Raw genomic sequence first — 15,354 nt, 5'->3', positions numbered from 1 at the left:
CTATTTTCAATAACATTAAGGTCATCTTATTAATCTGCATCTGGTTATAAACCTTCTGAAACTTTACCTTTGTAATCATTTGGTACGTTTTGTAATGTTCCACAATAACTTTAAATAATTTTACCTGCATTAATACGATTTAATTGCTTTGACAAACATCTTTGACTTCCAACACTTTTTCAATAACATTTCTAGGTACTTAGGTAGGTACCTACTTCCTTTGAAATGGTAATTGTAGTTATTTACTTTCAGGTCAATTATTTACTTTGTGTTTATGTTGTAATCTGAAATCAGCTCTACAAAAAGAAACAAACATTTGAATTTTGTTACTTATAGGTGTAGTGTGTCAATTGTAAAGTAAAAATGAGACTTACCTTTCATTATTATTTATTAAATACTTCTTCACCAAATACATTATAAAAAGCCATTTTCCATTTTTAAATATTTATCTCCAGTATAATACAAGAATAACAAACTACTACTCATACAAACATAACCCAACAAAAATAATCAAACCACATTTAACGGACTGCTAAAAATTTAGCGGGTACATTTTGACATCCTCTAAAATAGTTTTATTTAGAGGGAGTTTTAACGGTTTAGGTTATGATTTTAACGGATGTAAGATTTACAGAATACCAAAATATTTTTAGCGGGCGCTAAAATTTTAGAGGCCTCTAAAAGTTAACGGAAGTGTTACAGAATACACCCCATGGTGCTAATAGTTGGTTGGCAATTCAGCCGCAAGTCATAATGCCAGTTCATGGTATTTATGATGTTTCAATATCAACATATTTGTAAAAGGTTGCTGAAGTGGATATTTCTTGTCGCTTGGTATTATGTTTTTGCACGGGCCCAAAATCCTATTTAGCGTCATTCGAAAAATCGAGACGCTTTGCAGTAATATTGCGGTATAGAGTAGGTACTTAGTATTGGGACCGTGCAAGTTCGAAAGAGCGACACCTGGTTTTATAGCTCAGCAATATTTTTAATTATATTATCCAATTATATTAGTCCTGCTTACAGGATAATTGTCAAGGCCATAGCCCAAAAAAAGAATAAAAAGAAAAAGTAAGATTAAGGTTATGTTATTAAAACGTAAACATTGTAGGTATGTAGGAAATAAAAGTAATTATTCAAATGCAGTACTACAAGCAAAATATAATTAATTAATGCCTCGTTGCACCAACAGATCTTAAGCTCCAGCTTAGCTAAGTTCTACTTATAGATAGGGGCTCCTTGAGTATCACTTACGTTGCACCATAATTTTAGATTCTTACCTTATTAGCAATTATATTTATTATTATATTATGGTATTCTTATTGTAATATATTATAATTATACTATATTAATTCTTATGATATTCTCGACTTAAGCTTAAGATCTGTTGGTGCAACCGGGTATAAGTTCACTTTAATAATTGCATATCATATCAATATTGTGGAGGAACATATAATTTTTATAATTATATAACACAGCATTTGTGAAATCCCATTTTCTTCAGTGACAGAAATATACGGCAATTTGACAATATGAAATATTTAAGAAATATGTTAGAAAGTTACAAGGTTTCTCAGCGAGTCGCGCACGATTGTTTTTTCTCGTATCCCCTCCAAGTACTTGCACACAGCGAATAATAGAAGTAATAGAATTAAATTAAATAAAATTACATAAAATTTAATTAAATTTAATAAAATTAAATACACTTAAATAAAATAGGATCGAATCGGATTAACTATTAAGGGCCAGTACTTTCTGTCCCGATTCAATCGGGACAGAAAATACCGGTCCTAAAAATAACAGACTTAATGACAGGAGCGTCATTTGAAATTTTGCTAGGGGGGGGGCAAACATTATACAGGGTGTCCCGAAAAGATTGGTCATAAATTATACCACACATTCTGGGGCCAAAAATAGTTCGATTCAACCTAACTTACCTCAGTACAAATATGCTCATAAAAAAAGTTATAGCCCTTTGAAGTTACGAAATGAAAATCGATTTTTTTCAATATATCGAAAACTATTAGCCCTATTTTATTGAAAATGGACATGTATCATTCTTATGTCAGGAACATCTTAAACAAAATTATAGTGAAATTTGTCCACCCCATAAAAATTTTATGGGCGTTTTGTTCCCTTAAACCCCCCCAATCTTTTGTGTACGTTCCAATTAATTCATTATTGTGGTACCATTAGTTAAACACAACGTTTTTAAAACTTTTTTGCCTCCTAGTATTTTTACAATAAACCAGTTTTTATCGAGATGTGTCTTCTTTTTTAATATGTTTACATAAAAATTCGATGGAGGTTTTGTTCCTTTAAACCCCCCAAATGTTTGTGTACGTTCCAATTAAACTATTATTGCGGTACCATTAGTTAAACACAGTGTTTTTAAAACTTTTTTGCCTCTTAGTCTTTTTTTGATAAGTCACCTTTTATCGAGATGTGGCTTCTTTTTCAAAATATACCTAAAAATATAAATTATAAATAAATTTTTAGATTATTAACAGGTTGCAATAATCGTACTTAACCATATACAAATATGCGGTGGATTCGATAAATATTCAAAATATCTCGATAAACACTGGCTTATCGAAAAACTACTAAGACACAAAAAAGTTTTTAAAACATTGTGTTTAACTAATGGTGCCACAATAATAATTTAGTTGGAACGTACACAAAAGTTTGGGGGGGTTTAAGGGAACAAAACCCCATAAAATTTTTATGGGGTGTACAAATTTCAGTTTAATTTTTTTTTCAAGATATTGCTGCCATAAGAATGTCACATGTACATTTTCAATAAAAAATCTGTAAGAGTTTTCGATATATGAAAATAAAACGATTTTCATTTTGTAACTTCAAAGGGCTGTAACTTCTTTTGTGTGCACTATTGTATATAGGTAAGTCAGATTCAATCGAATTATTTTTGACCCCAGAATGGGTGGTATAATTTATGACCAATCTTTTCGGGACACCCTGTATATACAATACATTATATGTATATGCAAACATAATAAAAAATTGATCTATTTTTTGTAAATTTCAGTCACTTTCAGGGTCAGGGGGGGCATATCAAAGGACGCCCCTGCTTAATAAATACGATTATAATTATTATTATAAATAATAGGTAATAACTATAATTGCATTTATTAAGTCTGTTATTCTTGGGGCCGGTTTTTTCTGTCTCGATTAAACCTCGGTTAGCTCACCGGGGCAGTAAGTACTGGCCCTAAGAATTTTAAAATTAAATTTAATTGTGATAAGCAGACATAAAAAAAAATCATTAACCTATAGTAATAACGCCCTGTAAGAAGTACTCACTTCTATCAGCAATCCCCAAGTGCCACGCTTTTTTACTTTTTTGTAAAGAGCTCTTTACACCTGATCTGTTCGCAAGATGGTTCCTCCACATGAAGATGTCCTTACACAATTACTTTTTTATTTATAGCATAATGTAAAAATCGCTTAACAGCAAAACCAAAGAATGTTTGTGCAGTAACGTTTGTCTTTTAAACTAGTTTATTCTTCCTCTTTGCTGTTCTGGTAAGTTTCTTAACTGAGGTGGGCGTTGTCACCACTTTTAATTCTTTATAATATTATATTGTAAGTCAGTTCTTGATGTTTGTGTTCCTGTACTTATATGCTGATGATGGCTCTTGTTGAGCTGAAACGCGTCCAATTTTATTGATCTTCTTAATAAAAAAACTTTGTAGGACTCTTCGAGTTTTTGTACTTTGTTATTTATAATATCCATCCAACGTCCGTAATGTAAGGACAGGCCCTTTTGATCAGCAACCCATGTGGTGTGTGGGGAGTCATGCGATACCGAAGGCCCATATCTATCACAATTTCATCCATCGTTTGGAATTTATAATTATTAATAATGTAAATTGGACATATTTTCATAACATTTAAAGGGTTTATACCAAGTATTTTTGACGTCTCAGCATGTGATTAAACTGTACTAGCACTGATGATGAAATTTTTTTATCGAACATTTTCTGTGATTTGATGCAGGCCTTAAAGGGATTTTAATAAAATTATATACTTTTTATAAGAATTTTCAATAATATTTTTTATTTAAAATATGATTTTAGGAGACTGAGCTATAAGAATCGCGATGAAGGGAATGAAAATAAAAGTAACTTGTCTAAAGCCAACCAAGAATTTCGTTTGGAACCAAGTCCTTGGAAATATCCATACAAAAACAAAGCATCGCCGAATGTTTCTCCGTCAGTATCAATTATTTCATCAACAATGTCTATATCAGCTACCAGAGAATCTCCATTTCCCAAGGAGGATATAAGGTATTTATTTTATAGCTTTAATTAGTTATTTATGTACCAAGGGTGTTATGCTTCTTTTCATGAGCACTTTTCAGTGCGTCACAAATGATAGAAAAAAAGGTAAGTAAGTGATAATATACATTTTAGTGACATGAAATTTTAGTTAAATCTGACAGTTGTCACATTTTATTTGCAATTTGGCATAAAATCAAATCAATTGTGTTTATTGCATTTATAAAATCGTATTTTCTTTGATTTGTATAGTCTTATAAATTGTACAGATTATATTCGTAGATATATTATATTATAATTGGTAAATAATTTTTTTCGATTATAGCGCTATCTATTGATAACTAGAATAAATGTTATAAATGTCACCGATGAAATGTAATCACCGACGTGCGTTTTTTTCTGTCACATGCAATTTAATGCGTTAGAAAGAAATAGAAGAACTGTGACGCACTGAAAGATCCTCATGAGAAAAACCATAAGATGATTACGCCCAGAGAGCAAGATATTCGAGCCAGAGGGCCTCTGGTCCGAGCGATGGATGTTGCTTGATGGGAGTAACGATGGGACTTCATTATTTTTTATTTTACAACACCTACAAAAGATATATGCATATTTTTAGTAGTCTATGACAGCCGTACTCAAACTGTGGTACGCGTACCACTGGTAGTACGCAAAGCACTTTAAGGTGGTACTCTATAAACTAGAAGAAACGAAGAATTTTAATAAAATTTACCAACAAATGTTATCTTTTACGTTGTACATGGCAACGCTGCGAGTTTGAAACCACAAGCGCGTAATGTCTTATTCATTGTTGGCAACACTGGAATCGCGGAAAACTGTCACCGCCCTTGATTCATATAAAAAAAAAAATTTTTGCATATAAAAAATGGATAAGTGGCTTAAAAGAAACAACAAAACATCTGAAAATCCCGGTCCATCGAGCTCCACTTCAGAGTCGGAGTCTATACAGGGTGATGACAAAAAGAGTTCTTTCAAAAAACTAAAAGTGGCGGTTAGGAAATATGATCCTGAATACATTAATATGAGATTTACATTCACGAATATAAATGATGAGCCAAGGCCCCAATGTGTAATCTGTTCGGAAATTCTTTCTAACCAGTGTATGAAATCTTCGCTATTAAAACGCCACTTCAATACAAAACATTCAGTGTTGGAAAATAAACCTAAGGATTACTTCGTTAGGAAGTTAACGAAGATGAGAGGCACAAAAAAATTAATGTCGAATTTCACTGGCAGCAATCAAAAAGCAGTAGAGGCATCGTATCTCGTGAGTTTAAGAATTGCGAAGTGTGGAAAAGCGCATACAATCGGTGAAGAACAAGTTCTGCCTGCCGCACACGATATGGTAACGTGTATTTTTGGCGAGAATTCAGGTAAACAGCTTAATATTATACCATCATCCAATGATACCGTACGTCGTAGGATTGAAATAATGGCATTAAATGTTAAAAAAAAATTGATAAACCGGATAAAAAATAGTATTTTTTTTTGCAATACAACTTGATGAGAGCACAGATGTAACAAACTATGCTCAGCTTATGGTTTATGTGCGATATATATTTCAAACGAAAATCGAAGAAGAGTACTTATTTTGTGAGGCTTTAACGGAACGAACTACTGCCGATGAAATATTCAAGAAAATCAATGATTTTTTTGTGGAAAATGGACTAGACTGGAAATAATGCGTTGGTTTCTGTTCGGATGGTGCCCGAGTCATGACAGGAAAATACGGAGGTGTAACTGCCAAAGTAAAACTGGTTGCAGAAAATTGTACTTTTACCCATTGTAGTATCCACAGAGAAGCTTTGGTAGCAAAGCGAATGCCCGATGAATTTAAACATGTTCTCCATAAAGCCGTTCAGATAGTCAATTTTATAAAATCTCGAGCCTTAAACTCGCGTTTATTTTCAAAACTATGCTCTGAAATGGGAAATGATCATATTCAGTTATTGCTACACACAGAGATAAGATTGCTATCAAAAGGAAAAATGTTGAAGAGGTTATTCGAGTTGCGTTCTGAAGTACATATGTTTTTAATGGAAACCAATTTTGAACTGCGTGATCGGTTATTAGATGAATTGTGGCTCACAACACTAGCTTACTTAACAGATATATTTAATCGATTAAATGACCTAAACTTAAGCTTACAAGGTAAATCACATAATCGATTTTCTGTAAACGACAAAATAAATGCTTTTATCAAGAAATGTTATATGATGAAAAATAGTGCTTCAAACAAAGACTTGCAATCGTTTACCAATTTAGAAAGTTTTGTGGTTGAGCATGAAATAAAGATTAAAGATGATCTTATTTTTAACATAAAACAGCACTGTCAAATGCTAATTGATAGTTTTAAAGAATATTTTGACGAAGACTATGCTCAGTTTCTTTGGATACGACAACCATTTATTTTGGATAGCATTCCTGAAACATTAAAACAGGATGAAAAAGAGTCTTTAATATAGAACTATCTTGTGATGGGGGCTTGAAAATAGAGTTTTCAAAATTAGAACTAGCTGAATTCTGGCTAAATATTAAAAATGAATATCCAGCCTTATCAGAAAAAGCATTGTTATTTTTACTTCCTTTTACGATGACCTACCTGTGTGAAACTGGATTTTCTGCTATGCTACAAGTGAAAAATAAATTTCGCAAAGCGAAAGCGTAGGCTTAATCTTGATCCAAATTTACGAATGAAACTAAGCACAATTGATCCTGATATCGATTCACTTGTTGCAGCTATGTAGAACCATCCTTCTCACTGAAGTTTTGGACTGGGTTAGATTCTAAGTTTTATTTTGTAACATTTATAATGCCCTTTTTTAAATAAATACATTTTTGCCAAAATTAGTCAATTTTATTATCTAATTTTTTAATAGGTGGGACGCGATTGACGCATTATTTATGTAAGTGGTACGTGTAAAAAAAAGTTTGAGAATCGCTGGTCTATGACAAATAAAGTGTTTGAAGTAACCTATTCGCTCCGTGCATGACTGACGAGATACCTAGCGTAGTCGCCTGATAATTTTGGCGACCACAATTTGGCGTTAAACATATGATACAGATATGACATATTTGACGTTAATATGTAATATTTATTTACCATTTTTGATCAAATTTTTTATACAAACACTATGTTCGAGTGTCAAATAAACGTCAAATTAAAAAATGAATATGTTGAATTTCCCTGAAGAAAATATAAATTTTAAGGGCTTTTCTTTACTTTTTCGTTATAGTTTAGTTGTCGGTGTTAACATTAATTAAGTATACATCGAAAGCAATTAGGCAGTGTGAATACATGTATGTATATACGTGTCACGTGTGCCAATACGTCAGAGATGATGAAAATTGACTAAATAGAAAAAATACTGTGCCAATCTGAAAATATGAATTTAAAGTTTTTAAATAGAAGAGACTGGGACGGGAAATTCTCATCCCACACATGGGTATATGTATAGGACTACAGGACAGGTGTGAGCAAGTGAGCACCTACATTGGATCCGTATTCGATACGATCCGTATGAAGACAGATTCGATATCGGGCGATGTATGCTTTAATACTACGCAGTACGCTTTAATACCTTGAGTTTGTTTTCAATCCTATGTCGGATCGTATCGGATCCGAGAAATACAGACCCAATGTAGGTGCAGCCTAAGGTATAACCAAATAAAGTTCTGCGGACAATCCTTCCTTTTATTGTTAAATTTGATACATACAATTTGCACTTTTATTTTCTTTTATTTGGAATTCACAATATTTTACAAAAATATACCTATCACTTATCTTTCTTTCATACTGCTAAAGTTCCATTTACCCAAGAGTATTGATTGTATAGAAATATAAATATAAAAGTATAAAGAAAAATTAACGTAACTGGCTAATGTTTCAATTCCTCATAATTTACAGAATAATTTTTAATGAAAGTTTTTTTGCAATAAATCATGTTGTGTGATAAGTAAATTAGTAATGTAAATAACGTAAAGATAATAATATATCGTTTTAAATAGTAAAGCTTGTCTTTTTTAATATGCATAATTTATTAAATTAAATATACAAGCTGCAAAACCGGATAGTCATAAAATTGATTTAAAATTATATGGGTTGAAAGTAAACTTATGAAAAAAATATTTATGCTAGAACTACTAGTGGGAAGTTTTTCTGTCATTTCTTATTTATGGCCATAACTGATTAAAATATCAAAAATATTTTCACTCTTTAATATTCGTAAGATATTTGCAGACTGGTAAAGCATTTTATAGAAACTGAAATACAACGTACACAATTGTGCACAAAATTATATCATCAGTGACATCATAGCAATGAATAGTAAAGCTTTGAAATCGGCCAAAACTATAATTTTGCGCTGGATAAAAGCACACATTGGTATAAAAAAAAATATTGAAATACATAGTAGATGATCTGGCTAAAAAAGCAACAATGAAAGAATCCACTTTGCAAACCTATTAAATTCCTATGGGAGATTTAATATCTGTAATCAGGATAATAAATTAAAAAATAGAAAAACGATAAATAAAAAGATTTATAAAAAAAATGAATAAAATAAAAAAAGTAATCCTAAAGAAAAGTGGGTTGAGATATGAGGCCACGTCTGCCCCGGGATATGCTTTCCCAGGCTTTAACAGCATTATGGTATCTTTCATTTATCATAATGTAGTCTATCTGGCACTTAACTACTTTCTCCGACGTATCTGCGGGCGATCGCCATGTATACAATTGTCTGTTTGATCTTGTTCTTAAGGTGCCTTCTCTATTACTGAAGGTTGGCTATAACTACAGCAAATTGCTCTCTATCTTGAGCTGTTCTTAGTATCGAATGTGTGTGCATGCCTGTCCAGTCTCTTACGTTCTTCAGCCAGGAGCATTTTCTTCTCCCTGGACCACTTCTTCCTTCCACTTTCCCTTCTAATATAAGTCGTAAAAAGTTGTACCTTTCTCCTCTGTAAATATGTCCTAGATACCTCGTTTTTCTATTTTTTACAATATTTAGGAGTTCTGCTCTTGGTAAAATTGTAATAGACGGTCACCCTCTCCTTTAGATTTCCCCGACCATAGTTTCCTACACACTTTCCACGTTGCAACTTTGCATTGAGATTACCTAGCCGAGGATTATCGTGATTGCTCTAGTTTTCGCTATTTTCAGTGCCTCTTTGATATTCCAGTAAAATAATTCTACTATTTCTTCATAGGCATTCGTCGTTGTCGTTGTATCAAATTCAATATGACGTGAGACGTCACTAACTGCAACACCAATATGAGATGGGGAAAAAGTATTTCACTGCTGTATTAGATATTTTATTAACGTTTACTGCCACGCCCGGTCTATGTTGGTTGTCCTCGCTACAGGAATAATGTATTGTGGTTTCATTGTTGAGAAACAAGCTGTTCATATCTTTATTCAATAATATTCATTATTCTTATATCAATTATTACTGTGCATCTTACCAAACTGAAACATTCTCTGAACATTTCATGTTCCAATTCTAGTTTTGGATAGTCTTATTCTCTCGTTTTTGTTCTTCTGACAAGGAATTCGTTGATTAACGACCTGAGAGGCCTTGTCCTTTCTTCCGCTGCTGGATCTTGGTTTCCGAGGGCCATGATCAGTAACGCCGTTGTTGGTTTCTAACGCCATGATGACTTCACTAGGGGTATCCAAATGGACCTTTAATGTAGTGGTTTTCCCTTACCTTCTAAATCCTTATGCCGTTTTGCCGTTGCACATGAGAATTTCCATGTAACTTTTCCAGAATGCTTATTTAGGAAAAAAAATTTCAATATTAGTCCAAACAGTATTTTATTAGTTACCCAAACAAACGTTGCTCTCAAGAATTCGACATTGCTAACACTAACAACTTCGTCACATGGGACATCATGCTAGTGGTGCGGTAGTCGCCGCATTCTCTTGTGTTTTTCTTTTTAGGGAGACAAATTAAGATCGGTATTAATATTTTTTTGGTAATATGCTGAGCTATAAATTTGGTTTAAAAACACTTGTTGGAAAATACTTGTTTTCTCATGCCACACATGTTCTGCCCCATTTCCATTTAGATTTTGCGATAGCTTCAAAAACATCTTTTACTTTGGTTCTTCTTCTTAGATCTTCGTTTCTCATATTATGATCTCTTAAGTTTACTGATACTAATTATCATAAGTATCTTAATCCCTATTCCACGAACATACGCCTGTTTTGGATTACTTCGACAACGAATATTTTACTGTGCAAAATAAGAAGAACAAAAGTAAATTGCAAATTACATTGTTGTTTATTGGAAAAATTATTAGCGCCATTTATTTTCGCACTTCTTATGTTGCACAGTAAAATATTCGTTGTCGAAATAATCCAAAACAGGCGTATGTTCGTGGAATGGCCCATAGCTCTTTAAGTTGTTCTATTAAGAGATTGGTTAGTAAGTGTCATGGTCTCCATTCCAGAAGTAATGACAAGAAGGATACATGTCTCAAAAACCTTTCGTTTTAAATTAAGGGGATAGGTACGTAGTTTCGGCTCCAATGCTATTTAAATGGGATTCATTTTTTTTCGAATACTGAGAAAGCTAATAGGTATTTTTGAAAAATTTAACCGCAGAATGAAAGATTACGTTCTTACCGCGGGCCGAAAGTCCCTGAAAACTTCTGTGATGTTGCTTTTAATAAGTTTCAGGGGTGAAAAACTAAGAGAAAATATAGTGTGATTTTTAATTTCAAATATCTCATTCAAATAAAATTTTTATTTATTCGAAGGGACTTTCGGTTCTCGATAATAATTTAGTCTTTCATTCTGCGTTTTAATTTTTTTAAAATATTTGTTAGTTTTTAAGGATTTGAAAAAATGGACATCATGTCCGTGGTGACATTTTCCAAATCGAACATTCGCTATCTTTGTCATACAACGCACTGGGTCATAGAGAATATGGTGACAAAACAGTGACAATTTTAAATATTTGATATGGCATCGGAAATATTTTGAGTTGCTGATTAACTACTATTACTAGTGTATTTGATAAATAATTGATTTAAGACGTGAACTTTATAAAAAGGTATTTATTGTTTATTATTTATGGAAGATCCAAGCAGAGAATACAGCGGGATATATTCTGTGATCCAAGTATTTTGTTGTTAAAGATGTTCAAAATTGTAAGCGTTCCATAGTAACAATATATTATTAAAAAATCACTTTATCACTTTTACTCTTTTCTCGATTGAGTATTAGTTTTTGTTGTACAGTATATCAATTATTTCAATCACTAAATACATACTAAGTGAAAAAATGATCATATTAATCAACTGAATTAATGATGCAATTATACAAGAAACAGTTATCCAAGAACATTCAAAAGCCATCTCTTTAAAGTTAATGATGACATTTGTCAAGTAATGTTTACATATCCATACCAGTAAGAATTTTACTACACGTAATTTGCCGTGTAAAGACAGAAAAAGTAGGGATAGCCGTAAAATATTTTCGCCGATGCCCTTAACTGGAGTTTTTGAATCTTTTATACTACTTTAAACTTTTGGTAATTTTAAAATGTAATTATTCCTAATATAAAAATATATAAACACACCGACAACCGGACTGGTCAAAAACATTTAAAATAAGTACAATAGTTTGCCGTGAATAGCTCATTGCGACCGCTGACAAGTAGTATATGTTAGGACTGAGTGGGACGGGCACACGACGCGTACGGGAAAAGAATCGTCACCCACAGGGCGTGCCCAGCGTCACCTGCGAGATGTCGACGGTGCCCGTCCCCGTTGTCGCTCCGTCTTGTTGTACTATAAACTACCCAATGTCTTTCATATCACATTATTCTAAAAGGTGTCCCCCAAGACAGCTACTTGCTAACAACTAGAATTATAAAAACTCAAAATTTCTAAAATATAAAACATAATTCGAATAAAATGAAATGAAAAAGACAGTTTATGTTTCCTTTCAATTCAGAGGCGGTGCACTATCTCCAGACAGATGTTTCTGTCTTACGACGTCATAGGTGGATCTGCATGCACGCCTCAGAAGCAAAACAAAACCAAACTGTTTATTTATGTGAAATTTTAAAAATCATTTAAAATCCACTTTTAGGACACATCAGCGACATCTCTTAAATAAAAGCGAAAATTCTCAGATAATAGTCTCTTATTAGGCCAGGGTAATAAGACAAAAATATACCCTGTTCGTGACACTTCAGCAGCCAGGGTACTGAAGCGTTTTTTCGACAGGTAATACCTATAGGAACAAATTATAACTATTTCCTGCGTAGGATCTGGCGGCCATTTTTATTTATAAACAATTAACTGTCAAAAAGTGGCATTTCCCCCTTTTTTTTTTCAAATCAACGGAAAACAGTGAAGCTTATGATTTTTTTAGTACAAATATCTTCGAGATTATGGAAAAAGCTTTAAAATGACATATTACAACGTTTGATATACACATTTATTGTTAATATAATTGCGAAAAAAGTCAGAATTGCAAAAAAAAACTTTTCTCAATAACTACTGTTGTAAAAAATAGTGTACAGCTTTGAAATTTTTGTCAAATGAGGGTTCTTTGGTGCTTAATATGTGATAAAAATTTCAAAGCGATTTATTCAATTGTTTAAATTTTATTTAAATTGTTTATCCCAGAGAGCATTTTTTGCAATAACATAAGTCAGAAAAAAATGACCTTAGAACCATTCCACAGGTGTCAAATGAAAGAGCATGAGCTACATTTTTAGCATGGTTTAACAAGTAAATAAAAATGCATTTATTAGTAATAAATAATTATGCAAAAGTATCGTCAATTTTTCTTTATAAAATTTTTGAATAACTTTTTCCAAAAAAATTAACTTTTTTACTCTGATTTAAGTGCACAACTACCAAGTAATGTTATCTATATCATAATTGATAAAAAATTGTAATAAATATGTATAATTTTTTATATAACAAAATAAAAAGTTTATAAGGAAAAATGTACGATACTTTTGCATAATTATTTATTACTAATAAATGCATTTATTATTCACTTTTTTAAACCAAGTTGAAAATATAGCTCATGCTCTTTCATTTGACACCTGTGGAATGGTTCTAACGTTATTTTCTTCTGACTTATGTTACTGCAAAAAAAATGCTATCTGGGATAAACAATTTGAATAAAATTTAAACAATTGAATGAATCGCTTTGAAATTTTTATCACATATTATGCACCAAAGAACCCTTATTTGACAAAAATTTCAAAGCTGTACACTAATTTTTACAACAGTTATTGCAAAAATATTTTTTTTTGCAATTCCGACTTTTTTCGCAATTATATTAACAATAAATGAGTATATCAAACTTTGTAAAACGTCATTTTAAAGCTTTTTCCATAATCTGGAAGATATTTGTACTAAAAAACCATGTTTTCCTATTTTCCATTGATTTAAAAAAAAGTGAAAAATGCCATTTTTTGACACTTAATTGTTTATAAATAAAAATGGCCGCCAGAGCCTACGCAGGAAATAGTAACAATTTGCTCTTATAGGTATTACCTGTCGAAAAAACGCTTCAGTACCCTGGCTGTTCAAGTGTCATGGAAAAAACCGTATTACCCTGGACTATATAATAAAAATTAAAATGCTTTGAAGCAAAACGAAACCAAACTGTCTATTTATGTGGAATTTTAAAGATCGTTTAAAATCCACTTTTGGGACACGCCAGCGACATTTTATAAATAAAGAGAAAAGTCTCAGATAAAGAATTCACCATTATAATAACAATTAAAATTGTAAATAATATAATCATTTAAATCTTAAAACTTTTCTTGTTGGAACTTCTGTCTGGTACATTCTTAATCTGCGACTTTTACAATGTATAAGACAACAGACGACGAACAAAGAAAGCGAAAAGGACTCTAAGAGGCGATTCACTATCTCCAGACAGCTGTTTCTGTCTTACAACGTCATCGGTGGAGCTGCATGCACGCCTCTGAAGCAAAACGAAACCAAACTGTCTATTTATGTAGCATTTTAAAGATCGTTTTAAGTATGTGCCAGAAAGAAGTTCCAACAAGAAAAGTTTTCAGATTTGTAATTAATTTTTTACTATTTTAATTTTTATTATAGATAATGGTGAATTCTGTATCTGAGAATTCTCGCTTTTATAAAAACATAATTATTTATAATTTCATTACAGAATAAGGTTCAGATATATAATTACATTTGTATTTTTTGTTTCAGTTGCGTTCACCGTCCTCGCAAGTTCGATTCAGTGTCCATGTGGTGATATTTTTCTGAACGTATGTGCAATGATTCGATAAATTTTAAAGTGATTTTATTGTGATATGTCATAAAAATGGCCATATTTATTATGTGTTAGATTTAGAAGTACCTATTTTTAATATAATGGTAATTTATTTCGATCGATTAAAAATAAATAATTTCCAACGGTTTTTTATTTTGTTTTTCTCTTTTTTAACCTGTAGATAAATAAAAAAAGCAAATAGGATTTTTGTAGGTAGGTAATTAAAAACAGGGACAAAAATTTGATTTCGAACCTAAATCTATTAGAATTATTAAAAAGATATGTTATTTTAAGACGATCTATTATTACTCTTGCTACGGATTAGTCCATTCACTCATGGTAAAATATTGCAAAACCTCCAAATTAAAAAAAAATAATTGGATTGAGATAAAATTTAGCATTACACATAGCTAATATAGCAAGGAAAAAAAGTGATATTATGTCGATGTATGCTTTTGCTCCGGGGTTGAGTTTCACTCCTTCTCGGGGGTAAAAGAAATACGTTCAAAATAAGTCCGGAATTGGATACACTGACGAATTCTATATGCAACTTTTGTTCTATAAAGGTTTTTCACTACGTCAATACTTTTCGAGTTATTTGCGGGTGAATATTTTCATTTTTTAACAAAAAAGTCTACTTCATCTGTAGTCTGTACACCATTTTGTTCAATTTTTTAAAAGCTATATTTTTGCTAAGAATGTTTTTTTCGATAAAATACTTATGGTAGGGGAGCAAAATATGCCAAATGTTCAGT

General features: G+C 31.8%; 1 protein-coding gene across 3 annotated transcripts in view; it reads left to right on the top strand.

Annotated features, from left to right (window-relative positions):
- The window catches only part of LOC114334656 (dual oxidase maturation factor 1), a 436,984-nt gene extending 422,237 nt beyond the window's left edge, over positions 1–14,747 (top strand). For all 3 annotated transcript variants that reach the window (XM_028284749.2, XM_028284748.1, XM_050652869.1), the window contains exons 8-9: positions 4,098–4,307; positions 14,536–14,747. In XM_028284749.2, coding sequence (XP_028140550.1) covers positions 4,098–4,307; positions 14,536–14,581 — 256 coding nt within the window. In that variant the 3' untranslated portion in view covers positions 14,582–14,747. The remainder of the gene's footprint in view (positions 1–4,097; positions 4,308–14,535) is intronic.
- Positions 14,748–15,354: the final 607 nt, after the last annotated feature.

The sequence above is a fragment of the Diabrotica virgifera genome, chromosome 6 (assembly GCF_917563875.1).
Source record: "Diabrotica virgifera virgifera chromosome 6, PGI_DIABVI_V3a".
NCBI lineage: Eukaryota > Metazoa > Arthropoda > Insecta > Coleoptera > Chrysomelidae > Diabrotica > Diabrotica virgifera.
The sequence above is the reverse complement of the archived record's forward strand: the minus strand, read 5'-3'. Positions and strand labels throughout refer to the sequence as shown.